The sequence below is a fragment of the Chlorocebus sabaeus genome, chromosome 21 (assembly GCF_047675955.1).
Source record: "Chlorocebus sabaeus isolate Y175 chromosome 21, mChlSab1.0.hap1, whole genome shotgun sequence".
NCBI lineage: Eukaryota > Metazoa > Chordata > Mammalia > Primates > Cercopithecidae > Chlorocebus > Chlorocebus sabaeus.
In genome coordinates, this window is record NC_132924.1 from 95,132,389 (window position 1) to 95,152,792 (window position 20,404).

General features: G+C 37.2%; 1 protein-coding gene and 1 non-coding gene across 3 annotated transcripts in view; one reads left to right on the forward strand and one right to left on the reverse strand.

The window, feature by feature from the left end:
- Positions 1–408: 408 nt before the first annotated feature.
- The window catches only part of AASS (aminoadipate-semialdehyde synthase), a 70,380-nt gene continuing 50,384 nt past the window's right edge, over positions 409–20,404 (reverse strand). For both annotated transcript variants that reach the window (XM_007982735.3, XM_007982738.3), the window contains exons 16-24: positions 20,005–20,115; positions 19,800–19,908; positions 18,653–18,793; positions 12,981–13,148; positions 8,428–8,523; positions 6,531–6,646; positions 5,799–5,887; positions 4,765–4,941; positions 409–3,545 (exon numbers count right to left, since the gene is read on the reverse strand). In XM_007982735.3, coding sequence (XP_007980926.3) covers positions 3,427–3,545; positions 4,765–4,941; positions 5,799–5,887; positions 6,531–6,646; positions 8,428–8,523; positions 12,981–13,148; positions 18,653–18,793; positions 19,800–19,908; positions 20,005–20,115 — 1,126 coding nt within the window. In that variant the 3' untranslated portion in view covers positions 409–3,426. The remainder of the gene's footprint in view (positions 3,546–4,764; positions 4,942–5,798; positions 5,888–6,530; positions 6,647–8,427; positions 8,524–12,980; positions 13,149–18,652; positions 18,794–19,799; positions 19,909–20,004; positions 20,116–20,404) is intronic.
- LOC119626397 (U7 small nuclear RNA) lies at positions 8,651–8,712 on the forward strand. The gene has a single exon (XR_005242563.1). It is a non-coding gene; the product is annotated as a U7 small nuclear RNA (small nuclear RNA).

Genomic DNA, 20,404 nt, shown 5'->3' on the forward strand with positions numbered 1-20,404 from the left:
AGGCAGAAATAAACAGTTGTGATATTTTTGGTCAGCAAAGCCTAAAATGTTTATATCTGACTTTCACAGAAAAAAATTGTGGACTCCTGGTAAAGCTGTATGTTGGTATGCTTATAACCATAACCTGCTCATTAATTCCCAAATCCTATCACCACCACTTTTATTATTAAAGGTACTGCAGGAAAATTTGTTATTGAGAGATAATGTAGTGTTTAATTACATATAGCTGTGTTCACGCTTACTGACATTGTCTTTTCTATTACCACATTCAACACTAACCTTAGATCAGCTCTTCAATCAGATCCCCTTTAATTCTCATTGTCATCATGAAGCACAAACCAGTTAACTATACTGAGAGCTCAACTGGATCCCAGTTCTTACACAGAGTGCTAGTTTTTCAGTTCCCAATTCATCTGGGCACTATTTTAGATAGAGAGTGAAATCAACATGACACCAGTTGTATTTCCTAATCAACTGAGTCGAACTGAATGTCATGGTAAGAAAAAAAATTCCACAACAAAATGTTTTTACTTATTAATAGATTATTGATCTCCATATATTATTTGTGACAGGTGGGACCAGGCCTTAATCGATTTTGATTGTTTTCAAACAGCAGGAGATGTTTTCTCAACTGTCACATACCTCACACGTAGTACCTGCTTCTTTCAAGGGCAGAATTAGTTTCACGTGCCAGGATATGAGCACAATTTGTGAAGTTTAAACAGGTGCTTACTTTGTATCTCTAAAGGCAAGAGATTTCTTCCCCAAGAAGCAAATAAACAAATTGTATTCGTAATTTAATTTTTTATAACAACTTGAGATAAAATCTACACACCACACAGTTCAAACATTTAAAGTCTATAATTCAGTGGTTTTTAGTATATTCAGAGTTGTGCCACCATTACCACAATCAACTCTACAACATTTACATCACCCCAAAAAAGAAACCCTATACTAATTAGCAGTCACCCCATTTTCCTCCCCAACCCCTCAGTCTAAGCAACCACTAATCTACCTTCTCTTTATATGCATTTGCCTGTTCTGGACATTTCATCCGAAATGAAATCATATAATATGTGGCCTTTCATGTCTGGCATTCTTCACTTGGCATGTTTTCAAAGTTTTTCCATGTTGTGGTGCATATCAGTACTTCATCTCTTTTTTATTGCTGAATAATATTCCTTGTATGGATATGCCATGTTTTGTTTATTCACTTGTTAGTTGATGGAAATTAGAGCTGTTTCAATTTGGGGCTATTATAAATAGTGCTGCAAAGAACATCTGTGCACAAGTTTTTGTGTAGACACTTGTTTTTATATCTCGTGGGTATCCACCAACAGTGGATGAGGGTTCCAGTTTCTCTGCATCCTCACCAACACTTGATATGATCACTCATCTATTCCAGTGAGTGTAAAGTGATATCTCATTGTAGATCTCATTTGCATTTCTCTGATGGCTAATGATGTTGAGAATCTCTTCATGTGCTTATTGGCCTTTTGCATATCTTCTTTGGAGAACTGTTAATTCAGATCTCTTGTTGATTTTTAAAAACTGAATTATATGCCCTTCAATTATTGTTATAACAATTCTTTATATATTCTAAATACAAATTCCTCCCTTAACTAATACATGATTTAAAAAAAAATTCTCTCATTCTGTGGGTTATATTTTTGCCTTCTTGATATTGTCCTTGGAAACACAAATGTTTTTAATTTTAATTTACCTATTTTCTTCTTTTGTTGCTTGTGTTTTTAGTGTCATTTATTTAAGAAATCATTGCCTAATTCAAAGTCAGAAAGATTTGCACCATGTTTTCTTCGAAGATACTTATAGTATTAGCTCTTATGTTTAGATCTTAAGTCCACTTTCAGTTAATTTTTATATACAATATGAGGTAGGAGTCCAATTTCATTATTTTGCATGTGGATATCCATGTTTCCAAGCACCATTTAATGAAAAAGACTATTTTGCCCCCATTGAATTGTCTTAGCACCATTTTCAAAAGTCAGTTGACCATAAATGTGATCAATATTTCTGGACCCTCAATTATATTAGTATTTGATTCTGTCTGATGCTGTCAATTTTTTTTTTTTTTTTTTTTTTTTGAGTCAGGGTCTAACTCTGTCATCCAGGCTGGATTGCAGTGACCCAGTTATAGCTCACTGCAGCATCGAACTTCAGGGCTCAAGCCATCCTTGCCTCTGAATAGTTGAGACCACAGATGCATGTCATCACATCCAGCTGATTTTTGTTTGTTTGCTTGTTGTTGTTGTTGTTGTTTGTAGAGATGGGATCTCACTGTTTCCCAGGCTGCTCTCCTGACCTCTAGCAATCTTTCTGCCTCGGACTCCCAAAGTGTTGGGATTACAGTCATGAGCCACCAAGCTTGACCAATGTTGAAAATTAAATTGTTTTCTTAATATCATTTTTTATTTATTCATTGATACTATATCAAAAGATAACCAATTTCTGTATATTTGATCCTGTACCTGTAACTTTGGTGAATTTATTTATTAGTTCTAATGTTTTGTTTTTGTAGATCATGTTGTCTCCCATCTCTATTTAGTTACACTTCTTCCTTTCCAATCAAGATGCCTTTTATTTTATTTTCTTGCCTAATTGCCCTTTCTTGACCGTCCAGTACAAGTTGAATAGAAATGGCCAAAGCAGACATCCTTGTCTTGTTTCTGATCTCAGGGGAAATAATCCAGTCTTTCACCCTTAAGTATGATGCTAACTGTGGGTTTTTCATAGATGCACTTTATCAGGTTGAGGAAGTTTCCTTCTGTTTCTAGTTTATTGAGGGTTTTTTATTTTACATTTTTTACTGTGAAAGGGTGTTGAATTGTGTTAAATACTTTTCCTGTGCCTAATGAAGTGATCTTGTAAATTGTAATTTGATCTTATCTATTCTCATTTCCAAACACTCAAGAGAAAACTATAAGGAACTACATTTACAAAATAAACCATAACTTTACAAAAAGGGCATAAAATAGCATTTTGGCAAAAACTTACAGATAGGTAATCTAAAGGTATCTAACTGTATCAATTTTAAAAATACAAAAATATAACTTTATGAGGAAATTTTTTCTGACTAAAAAAGTAAAACTTCATCTGCTGGTTATAGGAAAATATGTTCTTGTAAGAAAACAGTGGCATAATAAATTAACAAATATCACGATCATCACTTTCACATACATATTTATAAAATACAGGATAGAATTATTAAAATTCTCTGTTAGTAGCTGACATCTCCTGTTCCAAACATTTCCATATTAAAATACAGATTTATAGTTCACAAACTACATTGTGTTAACCAAAACATATTATGCTTTATACTTTAAAACAGCACATTAGCAAACCCATTTATCACACACGTTCAGAGCTGTATTGCCTGGGAAGAAAAGAACAAAATATAATTCCCAATTATGGTTTAATTGTACTCTGTGTAGTATATATAATGCCTTCTGCTTTAATTCGCTCCAATATTGGTCCATAGATCTCCTTTGAAAAGGGCCCCATTAGGCCTTTGGCTCCAATTTCACCTGGAAGAAAATAAATGTGTAATTACCATTTTAAAGGTAGTGTCAGAGGTTAATTTCCCCATCAAGAGTCTCCACAAAAGCAAACTCAGAGTCAATGAATTCTTGGAGGCCTAGGCATTTTTTCAGTAGCTGCTTAAAAATGTCCCTTAGTAAATTATTACTTAGTCAACACTTTGAAAGCAAAAGGAGTTAATTTTAGATTGAAAGCATAGCCGGACCTAGGGATATTGTCAGAATTTGTACACTTAACTGCATTAATTACTGCCAGGACAATCAGAGAATAAAGTAAAGTAAGAAGTCAATCTGACTGGTCAGCTTAACTTGCTAATATCATATTTTTAAAAAGGCAAGACACCAACAGAATGAGTTGTAACAAGTTTGACTATATGGGCACAGGCACCTGTCAGCATGACTGAAACATAGAACCTGGGCATTCTCACTAGAGGCCATAATGACCCCAACTTATGTCACTTATTTCTTCACTGATTCCTCAATAACTAAGTTGGTCATTTAATTTGATATTAGCTGATATGCTGCTATACATTTTTTTCGTTATTTCACATTTATATGCTTTGATATTTTCTACTCCCCTCATTCTTTCTTGAGAGCCAAACAGAGGCAATGCTTATTGAATGTATATGTGATCTCCTAGGGAGAGTGGAGAATTGAAATTTGTATTCATTTAGTCTAAAATATATATTGAGTACTAATAATATGCTGAGATATGAAGATTAATAAAACTTAACCTATATTCTTGAGAATCTGGAGTGAATATCTTTTTCTATTTTAGAGTTATCACTCCCAACATGGCAAAAACCAAAGAAAGAAAGGCAGGAAGTGACCATTCCCTGGGGACCCCTCTATGTGGCAGCAGCTTTATGTATTATATCAGTTAGTGTCACAACAACTCTATGAAATAGGGATGGCAATACCCACTTTAAATATGAGGAAACTCTTGCTCAGAGGTGCTGAGTAACTTGCAGCCCATCACTCAGCCACCTTGTAATTGAGCTGGAGCGAAAATCAGGTCTATCTCCAAAGCCCCCATGCTTTACTCACCAACAGGGGCCCTCCCTGGCAGTCCGTGCTTGGATCTTCTAAGATGGCTCACTTTTAGTGAAAGCCTGTGTTACACTCAAAAGCAATTACTTGATGTCCAGGCACCAAATGACTTGGAGGTGATATGGAAACAGGCTCATGCCTCAATGAGCAGACTTACCGTCAAGCAACATTTTGGCTGCCATGGCGGTGGGTAACCCCACGGTTTTAGCCATGGCTGAAAAGCCATTGATGTCCCCATAAGCCACAAGATCAATCGTTTTATTTTCTAAATGTCCAGACGGATGTCTGATTCCAAAGCTGTCTCTCATCACAATCATATCTTTTTCTTCAGGACCTTAAAACAAAGATAAGTAAAAATGCCACTATCATTACAACTCAAATATCGTCTACCATCTCCTCCTCCTGCCCTTCTGGTTTTAAAAGTTTTCCCTCCTTTTATATATGATCACTAGACAATTAATTACACAGCTTTTTAGCCCAAAGTCAAAGTGAAAACCTCAAGGAAATTAGAACTCTGATTGCATTCCTTTATCTGGGATGGTATCACTGTATCCTGTTTACAGACACAAAGGCACTGCTTTAGAGGCCTTTTAGTGTGCTCCAAAAATGCTTCTTAGGCATTTGCCTAATGCATTTAAAAAAAAAAAAAAAAAAAAAAAGGTAATGCCAGGCACGGTGGCTCATGCCTATAATCCCAGCACTTTGGGAGGCTGAGGTGGGCGGATCACCAGGTCAAGAGATGAAGACCATCCTGGCCAACATGGTGAAACTTTGTCTCTACTAAAAATACAAAAATTAGCTGGGCATGGTGGCGCACACCTGTAGTCCCAGCTACTCAGGAGACTGAGGCAGAAGAATCTCTTGAACCTCGGAGGCAGAGGTGCAGTGAGCCGAGATCACACTACTGCACTTCAGCCTGGTGACAGTGCAAGACTCCATCTCAAATAAATAAATAAATAAATAAATAAATAAACAGTAAAACTATGTTTTTCCTTTTCTATAATAACTATCTTTATTTTTACTTAATAATTCTCAAATTCTTCTCCCTGAAAAAATAGTCCAATTGCCTTTTCGTCACACCATATCTCCCCATTCCGGCTGCTTGGCGCCAACCTTCCAATATGATTATCTGCACTGACTCTATCTTATGATTCTTCTTCAGGTATATTTAGCTAACACTTCATAGCCTACCATAGGAAAGCTTCATGACCAAATGCTTGGAGAGGGCATCCACAATGGACTCTGCCTGAGGGACTTCTTCATCCCCAAGTAAGCCCAACCTGAAAAGCACAGGAGATGGCTGCATTAGTTCAAGTCCTATACATGTGCTCATTTGGGAAGCAAAAGGGAGCTCCTTGAATTTAATCTTGAAAGGGCAGAATTACAAGATGGTAACTCAAGTTGTAGGATTTTCCTAAAGTGTAAAATAATAACAATAAACAATGTTTTAACCTTCAGAATCATCTCCAGACTCACCCAGGCACTACTCCCCGGAGCAGGGCAGAGATGATGCATTGTAATCCCATGTTCTTACAAAGCTCTTTATGAGATTAACTTAGAAGTTAGTTCTCCAACATTAAGTATACCAGCAGGATGCCACAGCAGTCATATGAAAGAATGCTTTAATGTAATATTCTCTGACTACTCAGAATCTCCTACAGGAAAGCAAAAATACCCCACTATGCTTGGGAACTGAGTGATAAAGTGTTTCCAGATAAGCATTTCCCAAATTATAATTGCCATAGAGCTCCTTTTTAAATCTACTCTCTATGACCACATGAACATGGCACATGATAATCTCTCTACCCACATTAGAGCAACAAATTAATCAAGACAATTGTAAAATATTTAACTTTTTTTTAGTAGAAATTAGCAATCATTGATCCAGTATATTTTGCTCTAAGTTGAGTGGTGGGTGCCTACCATTCAGCAGCCTCCAACTGGGTATTGTCTCCTCCTAGTTTCTTAAGAACAGCTTCCTTCAACACGTCGTGCTCAGAGGAGGGTGAAATCCCAACTAGGTCACAGAGGAGTTGTTTCTGGTTAGAAAAATAAAGACAAAATTTCTAAGTCCCTAATAATTTTTTTTTAATTAACTGAAAAATTGTCCTACTAAAACACTGAACTTCAAATACACCTCAAATTTTAAAATTAAAAATAATTGGAAACAGGAAATTGTAACACATACACATACATATACGCATCTGCATACCTACACATCAATAAATAGCTGCTATTCCAAAATGATACTTCACCAATAAAAATGGGTTCTAAGATCAACTCAATACAAAACAGATGGTGTGCTTCTTACTAGCACATTCCCTGTCTTTGTATATCCTCTCTATCACTATTTTTTTACCCATTCTCCCCTTACCCTCCAGCAGTCCATTTTGACCAGGATGAAGTGGAAAAGGCTTACTGCAGTGGTTGCCAGTAGCAACCCAGGTTCTTTTGTAGGTTCAAGAGATAAGAAAGACCTTGCAGTTAATAAAATCTCAAAGGAAGAACATGTAAACAGTAGCCATAGTTTTTTCTACTTTCGAAACAAGACTTTCTCTAGGCTCCCAAAGGAAACGCTATGCTCTAGATCAGGAGTGAACCAATTGGTTCACAGACCAAATTTGGCTCACTGTGTTTCATTAAATAAAAAGTTTTATTGAAACACAGTCATGCTCATTGGTTCATGTATCGTCTATGGGAGAAGTGAGTGGTACTGACAGAGACCATGTGGCCCATAAAGTCTAAAACATTTATAACCTGGTCTTTTACAAAAAAGACCATCCCTAAGAATGTCTGCACCAACCTTCTCAAGCCAGCTGCCTCAACCCCAGGTTCTCTCTGCAGATATTTATTCACTCCTACCCAACAAGTAAATTTATGAAAGGTAAAACTTAAGATTGGAAAGGTTCACAAATGCATACACAAAAAAATGAGTGTAAAAGCATCACAAAGAAATGATGAATGCTTAAGGTGGTAGATACTCCATGTACCCTGATGAGGTTATTACACATTGCATGCCTATTTCAAAATATATCATGTCCTCCATAAATACACACACCTACTATGTACCCATAAAAAATTAAAAAATAATTTTTTAAATGAAACTAGCTAGCAAGAATACCAAAACTTTTTTTTGAGATTTAATAGAATTAGCAACATTGGTCCTTTTCTCCTTGTGATACATTTCTGGCATTTCTATTGGAATATGGGCACACTAGTTTAAGTTGAAAGACCAGCTGGTAATGAGTTAATTCTGAGCAGTTAGTGGAAGCTCTACTTCAGATTCATTTCCAAGCCTCCAAAGTTCATTCCAACTCTGAGGCCTTAAGATTTTGGTAGAACAAAAGATGGACGCATAAGCTTGGTAACTGAAAATCAAAACACTCATAGTTCTAAGTAACCACATGAGAGTATTGACAAGATTTGGAGGTTGGGAATCCAGTTCTGTAATACACTAGTAACTCTCCTGGATTCTCACTTTCAGGAAGCCCAAGTGACTCCCATCACTGGGTCACCACTTAGACGACTGGAAGAGCTCAGAGCTTAATGCAGAGAGCAAATCCATCTCTTACCATAGCTCAAGGAGCAGTCAAATGGTGTAAGTTGCTGCAGGAAATAGGCCTGATATGTGTCAGCCTCACACTCTCTCCATTCTTCCACAACAGTGAGGGGAAAGGGGGCTTCAGAATTATGATTTATCTTCCTGCTCATAAGCTAATAAATGGGTTCTTTTGTTGATCCAAAGCAGAGTTCACCCCCGACCATTTCAGAAGGTATTTCTGAAGAGGAGCAGATAGAACGTAATTCTGGAGTCACTCACCCAGGTGAGAAAGTTGGCCTCAGGTCTAAAGGCAGGAAGTGCTTCTCTGTTTATAAGACCTAATTTTACAAATCCATTCAAAGCTTTCATATATCCCTGAAACAAGAATTAATAAGCAGTATATAAAATGTTTCTCTTCCAATGAAAAAATATAAAATATTTTTGAAAAGAGGGATCTATCTTCATAACTAATTTAGAAAATAATTGTTTATATTGATGATATGAATGCTACAGCTCTTTTAGAATTTGCCAAGCAGGTTTTCTCATCTTTACTAGAAACCCCTCTCCACAACCCACCAAAAAAAAAAAAATGTATTGAGGATATAGTTACAACTAATTTCAAACTCAAACTGAGATCAATAGTGTCATAACAATTCCACTGGTTTACATAAAAGACCTTGCAAAACTTAGATCTTTACTTCTGTTTCTGGGTAACATGTGAATGAAATTTTCTGGCAGCATAAGGGCAAATTTTCTTATGTGTTATATGCTGTCAGCTCAGCAGAATATTATTTAATAGAACAGTCAGTTGAGCTCTTTCTTATAATGGAAGGAGGAACTTGTAAGAATATCCTTCCCAAAAGCAGATAATCCAATCTACTGATTAGAGCCACTACCCCCAAGATATATGGAGAGAAGAAAAAGAGGTAGGAATCAGAGAGATTTTTCTAAGATAATGATGACATCACCACTCTGATAAAAATTCCTCATATGTGTTTCATTGTCTACGAAGCAAACCTGAGGTCCTCGGTATAGTATATAAAACCCATCACAATATGCTCATCTAACCTAACTCACAGATCTCCACTTTTACTATTCCCCAAATGCGCTGTGTTCCTCCAGAAACCAGGGCCTCTGTATATGCTGCTCCTGTAACTGGAATGTGTTGGCCATACTTCTTCATTTACGAAATGTTTCTCCTCCCTTCAGACCTAGTTTAGCACCTCTTCTGAGTCCCCTAGGTGAGTGGAGACTCCCTTCTTGTAGCATTTTGTATATACCTTTATCATGGCAATTAATACAGCTTGTAATTAATTGTCTATTCAGCTGCTGTAATGTAGGTATTGAAAGGAGGGAAATAATATCTTTATTATATTATATTATATTATATTATGTTATATTATATTTTATTTGTGTGCATATTCTTCATCCCAATGCCCACTTTGGGGCAGATAAGTCAAGCAAATAATGCCTAGTCCATGGTGAGCAAAAATGCATCACCACTGATGCCTAAACTGTAGAAGAGTATTATATTAATAGGTGCTAGGTTAGAGGAAAACATAGCTGTGGGAGCACAAAAGAAGGGGAACTCACATAGATGGGGCTAGGTGGTTCAAGGGGAAGGAGTTAGGGAGGATACCATAGGAAGGTATTCAACATTATTCAACATTCCAATCCATTATTCAGCATTCCAATCCCCTAAAAGAGAACAAATGGCTGGATAAATAGATTCTGAATAATAGATGAAGTGAAGAAAGACCATAATGGTTTATTCTCCAGTGTGCAAATGGGAAGCAGGGTGAGAGGGCTAAGATAAGAAATTTTGCAGCTGCTGTAATTACTGCTCAAGCAGAGAGAGAGAGAAGAAAAGAGAGAGAGGGAAGTAATTCTAGGGAGCAACAGAGTTTTTAAAATATAAAATAGTTCTTGTAACCATCAGATACTTCACTACTGAATGTCTGGTCAACTAGCAATTTTCACATTTCTAAAGGTTATATTGTTCAAACTGTTTAAAGGTTACTAAAAAAAGAATTCTCATTTGCTCTAATCCAAATGCAAATATACTTCAAAGAGGAGAAACAGAAAAGTAATATCACTAGCTTGTTTAGCTCGCTTCTGGGACCTGTTAGGTGCTAGAGATCCCTTTATCCAACATCTAAAATGCTGATTTCTGAGCTATTTATTAATCTCAGAAATATATTTTTATGCTGACCCCTAGAAATGAATTTATTTTAGGTATTCATTCATCAATAAGCATTTAGCAAACTGCTGCCATATGTCAGACTTGTGCTAGGGACTGAGGCCACAGAGACCAAAAAAAAAAATGCAGTCCCATCTATGCAGAAACTGCAGTCAACAGAAGGGTCAGATAAGTCAAGTAAATAATTCCTAGTCCATGGAGCGCAAAAATGCATCACCACTGATGACTAAACTGTAGCAGAGTATTATATTAATATGTGCTAGGTTACAGGAAAACATAGCTGTGGGAGCACAAAAGATGGGGAACTCACATAGATGGGGGTGGGTGGTTCAAGGGGAAGGAGTTAGGGAGGATACCATAGGAAGGTGCTATTAAGCTGCATCTAGGACAAGAAGGTTACAGGCAGGCAGAGAAGGAGAGTAGCCAAGGCCTCTTTGTCATATTTGAATGATGGTATCTCATCTCCAATACTGGAAAGAATGTTAGGGTTACCAAAGGGTTGCTGGCATTGCCCAGGATGGTGGCCCTTATGATTATGAACACTGTGACATCTTCCATCCTCAGAATCTGTGGTGATGTCTCCCACTTGCACACCTTGTTGAGACCTTTATTTAATGTTTAAATCTATTAAAATCCTTCATTCCAGGATCTATATATTTGTCAAAAGACTATACTGAAAGCCATATATCCTAACTACTGGCCAAAAAAAAAAAAAAAAAAAAAAAAGTTACTACTCATATTCTTTGAACAGAGATGAAGAAAAGAGATGAAGAAATCTGCCAGAGCTGGGGATAGTATGCATGAGTTCAGACTAGAATTTCTACTGTGCCTAAAGTTTGGTAGAAGAGCCACAGCTCCTAGATCTCAGGAGGACATTGTCATTGATGTCTCATTTGATCCCTGGACAATGAAAAAGTCATATTCATGGAGTACAAGCACCTGCTCTCTAGGAGCTTACAATCTCTTTGGGGAGACAAGAAAAATATACATAAAATTATAATTTAAAATGCTGACAAGTAAACGCTAAGTGCCCATAAATGTAACAGAAGCTCTCAAGAGTAAGAAATACAGTGGTTGTTTTCTTTTTAAGAACAGATAGGTGGGTGAACCTGGAAGACATTTTGCTAAGTGGAATAAGTGAGACACAAAAAGTAAAATATTGCATGATCTCACTTACATGCAGAATCCTTTTTTTTTAAGAAAGTAAAATATGCAGAGATAGAGAATAAAACCGGGTTACCAGCGGCAGGGTTGCAAAGAAGAAAAGAACAAGGCCTGAAGGAGTACGATACAAATACTTGGAGGAAAATTTCCAGGCAAAAGGAACAGCCAGCAAAAAAAGATAAGAGAGCGACAGAAAAGCAGACACAAGATTGAAGAGTCATCACTGACAGGTCCAAGTGCCTTACATCTTCCAGTTAAAAAGATAATTAGAGAATACTAGATAACACACATGAGACAAATCCCCTCTCTGGCCTTAGCCAGGAAATCTCACAAGACAGACAGATTTGCAGCCAGGTCTCTGATCTTGAGAGACGCATGTATTTTAGGTATGCTGGTTACATTAGGTTGAGTTGAGCGCCCTGTCGCCAAATTCATGGGCATCCAGAACCTCAGAATATGGCTTCACTTGAATGTTTGCAGATAGAATTAATTAAGGATCTCAATATGAAGTCAACCTGGATTTAGGGTGAACCCTAAGTCCAATGACTAGTGCCCTAATAAGAAGGGAGGCAACACAGTGAGACATACAGAAGGTGGTATGAAACTGAGGCACAAATTGGATGGATGTGTCTCAAAGTCAAGCCTCCAAAAGGCACCAACCTTACTCACACACACCTTGATTTCAGACTTCTGGCCTCCTGAATGGTGACAGAATAAATCTCTATTGTTTCAAGCTACCCAATTTGTGATATTATGCTAGAAAACTATTAAACCAGTTGTCTTGATTTGGTCACACTTGTAACTGCTTTTTTTGTGATCAACAAATGTGTAGTGGACATTTGCTTTTATGCTCCTAGAATGTACTCCCCGTTTTGTGGTTTAAAAACATTTTGGATTTGCTCTGGGGAGGCCCCTTTAATCTTGTCTGTTTCCTCCACCCCAGTCCCCATTTTTTAATGACATTGAATCCATCTCCATTTCTAGGGACATATAACATAGGTCAAAGTAGATGAGCACATTTTATCCCACTGACCTTAGGGAGCTAATGAGACAAAAATCGTATTTTTGGCTATTAGAACGGTATCATTTTTTATTCCCACTGAATTTGATCCTGAGAGCCTGGGGATGCTGCCACAACTCTGCCATCGCATAGCACTTGAGACTCCAGTGAATACTGGAAAGAAGAGCCGAGAGGTTACGAGAAATCAGGTCCTGGGGAAGTCACTTGACCTCTAACTCTCACTAAGCCTGAAGCCCTGCCTGTCCTCAATCCTAATGAGTCAATTAATTATCTTTTTATTTTGAGGTGAGTCTCCTAAAATATTCAATCACAAGATTTCTGAAAAAAAAAATATAGACTCCAACTTGGTTTATCATCTTAATTATTTTGACTACTAAGAAAAGTTAAGTGTACACATCACTTACATCAAAACTGGCAACATGTTGAATCTAAAGTCCAGCTGCTTACCTTATATCTCAGTGTCCCCCGCAACAAAGTGTGAGCAGAAGAAATGCCATAAATCTCAGCATATTTCGTACTGTCTCTGTTAGGATAGCCTTCCAAATTTAATCCTGGGAAAAAATCCATGGACGTAACGGCATCAAGAAAGAAGATGCCCCCTGCAACATTCACAACCTGAGGAACATTGAGAAGGCACAGATGGGGTTACAGTTGTTCCTTTCTTTTAGGGCTTCCCTGCATTATATAGACAAAGAAAGCAACAGAACTTTGAAAAAAAAATAATGAAACCACCATAATCATTATCCCATACTTAAGCTGTTCTACTAATATCATAATTCACAAAGCAATTCTTCTCTCAAGCTTCAAAATTTGACTCTAAAACACTTAGTTTTTCTAAACATAAGGTCTTATTTTCAAGTTTTTTCCTTCCCCTGGATAAAACGGCACTAAATTATTTCCCACTAGAATTTGTCTTTTTTAAAAATATAAATATTTAGAAAAAAGTTTTAAAATAAACATTTTAATTTTATTTTTTAAACGTTTATTTAAAAATAAAAAATGTTTAAAAAATAAACATCTAAAATTATTTTATATAAAAATGTTTAAAAAATAAACTTAAAAAAATAAGTTAAAGCAACAGAGAATTATTGAAATGGCTTCTATGCTCAAACAACAATCAATATTCTCATTCTTTTCTTTTACTTTCATGACCCTTCTAAATGCCACTTGAGGCATCAGTCACATACATTTCATTCAGACAGCTAAATTTATTGAGCAGTTACTATCTATGTGTCGGGGATCACACAAATTGTGAAGGGAATAACATGAGTGATGAAATAAAAATCTTTTGATATCTCAGTACTTCTATTTCCCATACCCCTACCCCCATCACACATACTCAAAATGCAATGAAGGATTTCTTTGTCTCTAATTTTAATTAAAGGACAAATTTTCTTTTAGTTTATGAGGCTTATTATTATCATTGAGATAATAGAAAGTATTCTGGAGTGATAAAATTAGGTGTGAGAATTCTGGTTGGTGCTGCTGGTGGAACTGAATTTTATCCTTATTGTACCACTGGAAACAATTTCTGACCAATTTCTCTAAGCTGCACAAAGCAACACTGTACCAGGGAGCTGCCAATGTACTTTAAGGTGGATTCACAGGATTTGCCTGAAGAGGCCTTTGGCTAAACTTAATGATTCTCATGACTTATTTGTAGATGGGTTCTGAACGTGCCTTTGTATGAGACAGAAAATGGAAACTCATTTATATGTGGATGAAGCCCCAGAAAGAAAAGGGCTATGCTGGCTGCAATGTCAGGACCACTGGAGTCTTTTCAGTTCAGAGGCTCACTTTGGAGAGTGCCAAGCACCATTTCAAATTTCAAAAGTGAAAATCTGAAAGAAGGATGTAAGGAATGCCTTTCATTTAATTTTCTTGTGAACTCTTCTAGACTGCAGAGTAAACATTTCCAAAGGGATGATTTCTGTACTACATCTTTAAAATCAATATATTTAAAGGAATTCTAAATTTTTGAAAAAATGTAAGAAAGCAAATGTTGGGCATTGTAGTGCCCACCTGTAATCCCAGCTACTTGGCTCGGGAGGCTGAGGCAGGAGGATGGCTTGAGCCCAGGAGTTTGAGAATAGCCTGAGGGACGCAGGCTGTTTAAGACACCATCTCTTAAAAAACAAAAAAAGCAAATGTTGACCGTTAGGGTCTTCACACCCATCTCATTTCTGTAATCTATGACAGTTCTTAAGTTTTGTTTGCTTGTTTGAAGGTCAGGAAAATTTCTGAAAGAAAATTCAATAAAGACGACAATATTCTAGCTTACCAATCAGAAAAAAAACAGCAAGTTCATAAGTCTATCATGAAATCCTTACAAAGAAGATGGAGAAATGTAAGCTGAACGGCAATGGTTCATTTAGTGAGAATGGCAGTTGGCTAAGCAACCTGACCCAAAAATTACTGGGTAATCATTGTCATTTGATATTAATTCATAGTTGTATTTCTAGTGGCATATAATGTAGTTCAACAATAAGTTCTTTCTTGGTTATTATTTTATTAATAATTTGAAGGACAACAGAAACATATTCCTCTGTTTTGTGGAGAATATACGTTTCTTTCTGCTCTGACAATGCTCAGGCTCATTATTCACTGTTGTTGCAAGTTTCTCTAGGTCCAGCTCTTTCACACACACACACAGACAAACACAAATACGTATCTCCCAACTAGAGAGAATCACTGTTATATTTGAATAATGTATCATATATATTTAAATAATCACAATAAGCTTGATCACCAAATTAATAAGGAAATATACAATCATTTTTTCAGGGCCCACTATGTGTCCCGTGCCTTGTACTGGGCATTATCTTTAATCCATGAATAACCCATTTTTCAGAGGTAAAAACTGAGGCTGAGTCACCCAAAGGCAAATTGAACTCAGTTCTATTTGACTGCAATGTCTGTGTTCCTTCTACTACACTGTCCCTTTAATCATGCTTATTTCTGGATCAGTATTTTTAAGGAGATATTGACAAAGTCAGCATTCCAGATTATGCCACCTGGGATGCACCTGAAAGCTACATAAAGAATGGATATAGGCAAAGGAAGATAGTGGTAGCTCTTGATTTCCAAGGGGCTGGGGGCTGCAGTCAAGGTGGTGGCAGGCAATGGATAGAGGGCTAGAAAACTTCTCTTAAAGCGATGTTTGCAGAGCAAGCACACTTCTCACTCAGATTACATGTTTTGCCAGGTTAGACTGGGAAACACTGCAGAAGGTGACGGCAAAGCTCTGCCGTGTCACTCCCAAACGCCACCAATGTAAAAAAGTATACCACCACTCTGAGGGGAATGAAACCAAGAGAAGATGCAATCACTGTCTCCGAATATGTGGAAGAAAATCACAATTGTTAGGAATCAAATTAGAAGTTAGAAATAGTACAAGTGGCTAGAAATTACTGCAAAGATGTAAGACAATGAGATATATTCAAATTCACAGGCCACTGCCCAATTTCTGGAAAAGTTTAAGGCTTCAATTTTAAGTAGAAGTCAGAGAAGTGACTTGGTTCCCCATTATGATTCTGTGAATTATTTAAGACCCGTTCCATGGTGCAGGGTGATGATGGCAGAAGGAGTGAAGGGCAAGAATACAAGAGAGGTTTTAAGTTGTTTAACACTCTGGCTTGGGAAACACACTGATACACTTGAATTACTGACTGAATAATGCAGCACCTAGAAAATTCTTAGACACGGAAAAACGAAGTGTCTGATTCTTTGATTCAGTTCAGACAAAATAATAGTGAACAGAGGCTGGAGTGGTCACAAAAAGCTTCATCCACAAGAGGAAACGCAAGTGGGACCTTGAAAAGAGTATCATTTTAGCAAAGAAAAGAAAAGTGTCATGTTTTCTCTTGGTATCCTCCACAGTGTCAGAGAGATGCAAAAAGTACTCATTTTTACAAAAGAAGTTTAGGATGAAAGAGGAGAACTTCAAATCTAACAAATACAACTTCTGCTACCTGAAAATAACCTCTTGCTTTTCTTAAACCCTCACAACTACTAATTTCCTTATGTAGCTAATATTTGCTAGATTGATTACATGCCTGGCAATCTGCTGTTGGGCAGATTGCAATCTATGTGACCTCACTGACTAAGAACCCCGGAAGGCTGGTGTGATTGTCCTCATCTTCCGACAAGGAACCCAAAGCTCACAACCAGTAATGGCAGAGCCAGGCCCACAGATAGCAAGTTTCTTGCTCTTTCTTTTAGATGATTGCACTCTGCTGACTCTTTGTTACCAAGTTTAGCATTTATAAGGCCTCCTGAAAATAAGTGTTTTACTCAACTGAAGCAAGAATTTGTCTTGCTTTCACATGTTAATTTATACTAAACATAGGCCAGTCTCTTAAGATCGCAGAAGGTAAAAGGAGCAGTTGGAATGCAATAGGAGACAGGCTGTGGCATGTAAAACGATGTGTGCTTGGTAAAACATCAGACTAAGATTCTGGTCCAAAGCTTCATGATTCATAGAACTGAAGAATTGGATGGAACATCAGTGCTCACATTCCACATCAGGAAACTGACATCCGGTGGATCTTTTCAACTGCCAGGTCTTTGGCTATGTTATGAGGGATACCAGGAATTAGACCAGAACTCATCGATCCTGTTTATTATCCTGAAACATGTCACACATTCCAGCACCAAGTTAAAGTGTCCTGCTTGTTTAGTACTATTTTAAGTGTAGCTGTGGTTCTCTGATCATTAAATCAGTTGTTCTCAAATTCGGCTACATATTAGAATCACTAGGGAGATTTAAAAAATCCCCAAACCCAGGCAAATCAGAATCTTTAGGGATGAGGCCCAAGCACTTTTTAAACTCCCCTTGTAATTCCAAGGTACAGCCAACTATGAGTTATTCTCTATATCACAGGCACGAAAGACCGTGGCTAATAACAGCATTCACCTTGTTGCTTAAGAAATTCTTTCTGTCAACTCCTGAAATACATTTCGATTCACAGATACATTGACAATGTAAAATGCTGATGCTAGAATAATCTTTTTAAGACACATCTATCTGATCATATTACTCATCATTCCCTGCAGGGCCAGTACTAGGGCAAGGTGAGTGAGTGCCTACAACACAATTCAAAGAGGCACTCTGAGTCTCATTACATTTTTCTCCAAACTATGAGCATAAACTATGAAGTCAGATAGATGTGATTTGGATACTGGCTCTGCCACTTGCCATTTCTTTAAGTGTAGCTGTTATCTTAAATCCCTAAACCTGATTTTTCCCCTTGTAAAACTGTCATACCATGAGTGCTAACATCCCTGCCTAGCTGGCACCTTCACATCCTTCAAGGCCAAGCACATCCTCTTCTCCACTAGTTTTCCTTCTCCCCATCCTCCTTCCCTCAACCCCTTCACCAAGGCCAATTAAACTGTTCTCCTGTCTGTACCTCTGAGCCACTTTAACATGCTTTGGAAATTTCCCTATTCAATTATAATTATTTATTCCCGTGTCTGTCCTTCCAGCCATTAGGCAATCTGGCAAAAGGAGAAAAAAACATCTTTAAGAGTTAGTTAGACCTGGGTTTGACTCTCAGTCAAATGACCTCAGACATAATCTCTGAGCCACAGCTTTCTTATTGTACAATAATGAAAATAATACTAAACTCAGAGAGTTCTTATGTTCTGTTACATGGCAGCTGGGGAAGAAATTGCAGTTTCTTTCCCCAGCACAACAAACTCTCCATTCTAAGAGCTAAACCCCATCCCCAATCCAGCTGTCAGTTTCCTGAGGTCATGAATTTCATTCTCTGTGACAGTCTTAGGTAACTTGCCCAAAGTCCAGCACATAGTAGATACTAAGAAAATGTTTGTCATGCTGAAATAAATCAAGAGATAACTAGTGTTTACATATATAGAGAAGTGAATTTTTGAATGGCAGAAACAACTTGTAAGAAGGCATAGGTAAGAATAGGCACAGGTTTTGCTTGGACCCGCAAGGAGACCATGCTAAACAGAGCAGAAAATATACACTGTGAAATACCACAGGAGGGACAATGGAGACAGCATTATTAAAGGGTTTGGGATCAGGGAGTATTTAGACTGTCTCAGGCAGTTATTGCAGGTTGATACCACTATGCTTGGATGAGATTCCTCACCTTTCCATCAAGCAGATAGGTGGCAGACTGCATTACGTTCATCAAAACTCCCACCGGACTCCAGCTAAATTTATATCTCAATGGATTGTTCGAATGTTCGGGGGCTGGAAGCCCACCACAGTAGGAAATATATGATTCAATCTATAAATTAAAGAATCAATAAATAAGGAAGAATTCACAAGTTAGAGAATATCTAGGTAATTAATTGAAGACAATGATATGAATGGAGTAAACTTGCTACAGTTTTTCATTCTTAAAGTTACTAAGGCGTTCGAAAATACATCTTCAAAGCCATGTACCATTTGATTAAATAACAGATGATTTTATATATATATATATATTTTTTTAAAACTGTAAAAATAGTGACTAACATTTTGTTCAGTTAAAATCCAACTCTTAGTTCAATTCTGCTTGGTCAGTTCCTACTAACTTTTGAATTCAAATTATATATTTACATATTTATAATTTAAATACATATATATACATACACATTCAAAAACCCTAAAACAATCTGAATCATCCCATTTACACCCACCCAATAGTACCTTGTCAAAGGTACTATTTCATAAAAGATATTTCATATCAACAGACTCTGATATCCAAAGATTCTTCTCATTTTTAAAAGTCAAACTTTATTACAGAATCTTCAAGGTAGTCTAAAATTTGTATTAAGCCAAAATTTTATAGTAGCATCTGTTTCTCCAAAATTTGGTTGCTACCTAAGACCTGGACATTGTTTTCCCATATAGATATTTTTGCAGTTATAAGATTTTATTTAAAATCTCTGGGAGGCCAAGGGGGACGGATCACCCGAGGTCGGGAGTTCGAGACTGGCCTGACCAACATGGAGAAACCCCATCTCTACTAAAAATACAAAATTAGCCGGGCACGGTGGTATGTGCCTATAATCCCAGCTACTCGGGAGGCTGAGGCAGGAGAATTGTTTGAACCTGGGGGGTGAAGGTTGCAGTGAGCCGAGATCATGCCATTGCACTCCAGCCTGGGCAACAAGAGCGAAACTCAGTCTCAAAAAAAAAAACTCTTTAACTTTGATTAAAGGTGTTGCTATATTATAACTCATACTTTGATTCTGTACACAAGAAGTTAGACATTTTAATGTTCTCCTTTGGGCATAAATTGGGCTCACCGTGGCTCCCACTTCCTTGGCTTTATCTATTGTTTCCATTGCTAACATGTGATCAAGACCAGGGTCCAATCCCAATTCACCAATGATTGTGATGCCAGCATCTTCCACACTGCAGCAAGTGGAAAGAGGAAAAAGGAAAACTTGGATATAAAATAAAAACAATGCCATAGATTCACTCAGTTTGTTTAAAATGATTAAAACTTACCTTTTTTCCAGTTCTTTTAGTGCTGGTGTGATGTAGCTTGCAGTGACCATGTTAACTTTGTTTGTGATGCAGGCCTTGGCCACAAGAGGGTGCAATACATAAGGCAACAAGCTTAAAAACAGGAAGAAACTAATCAGAAATTCCCTTTTCCAACCCTACCTTCCAAGGTACTTGAACTGTATTACAGCTGCATCTTAAGTTACTGTTCTGATTTAATTATTCTCTCAGAAAAGGCAACACTTATACACTGTTGGTGGGAATGTAAATTAGTTCAGCTGCTACAGAGAACAGTTCAGAGATTTCTCAAAGAGCTAAAGGTTGAACTACCATTCGACCTAGCAATCGCATTACTGGGTATCTATCCAAAGGAAAATAGATTATTCTACCAAAAAGACACATA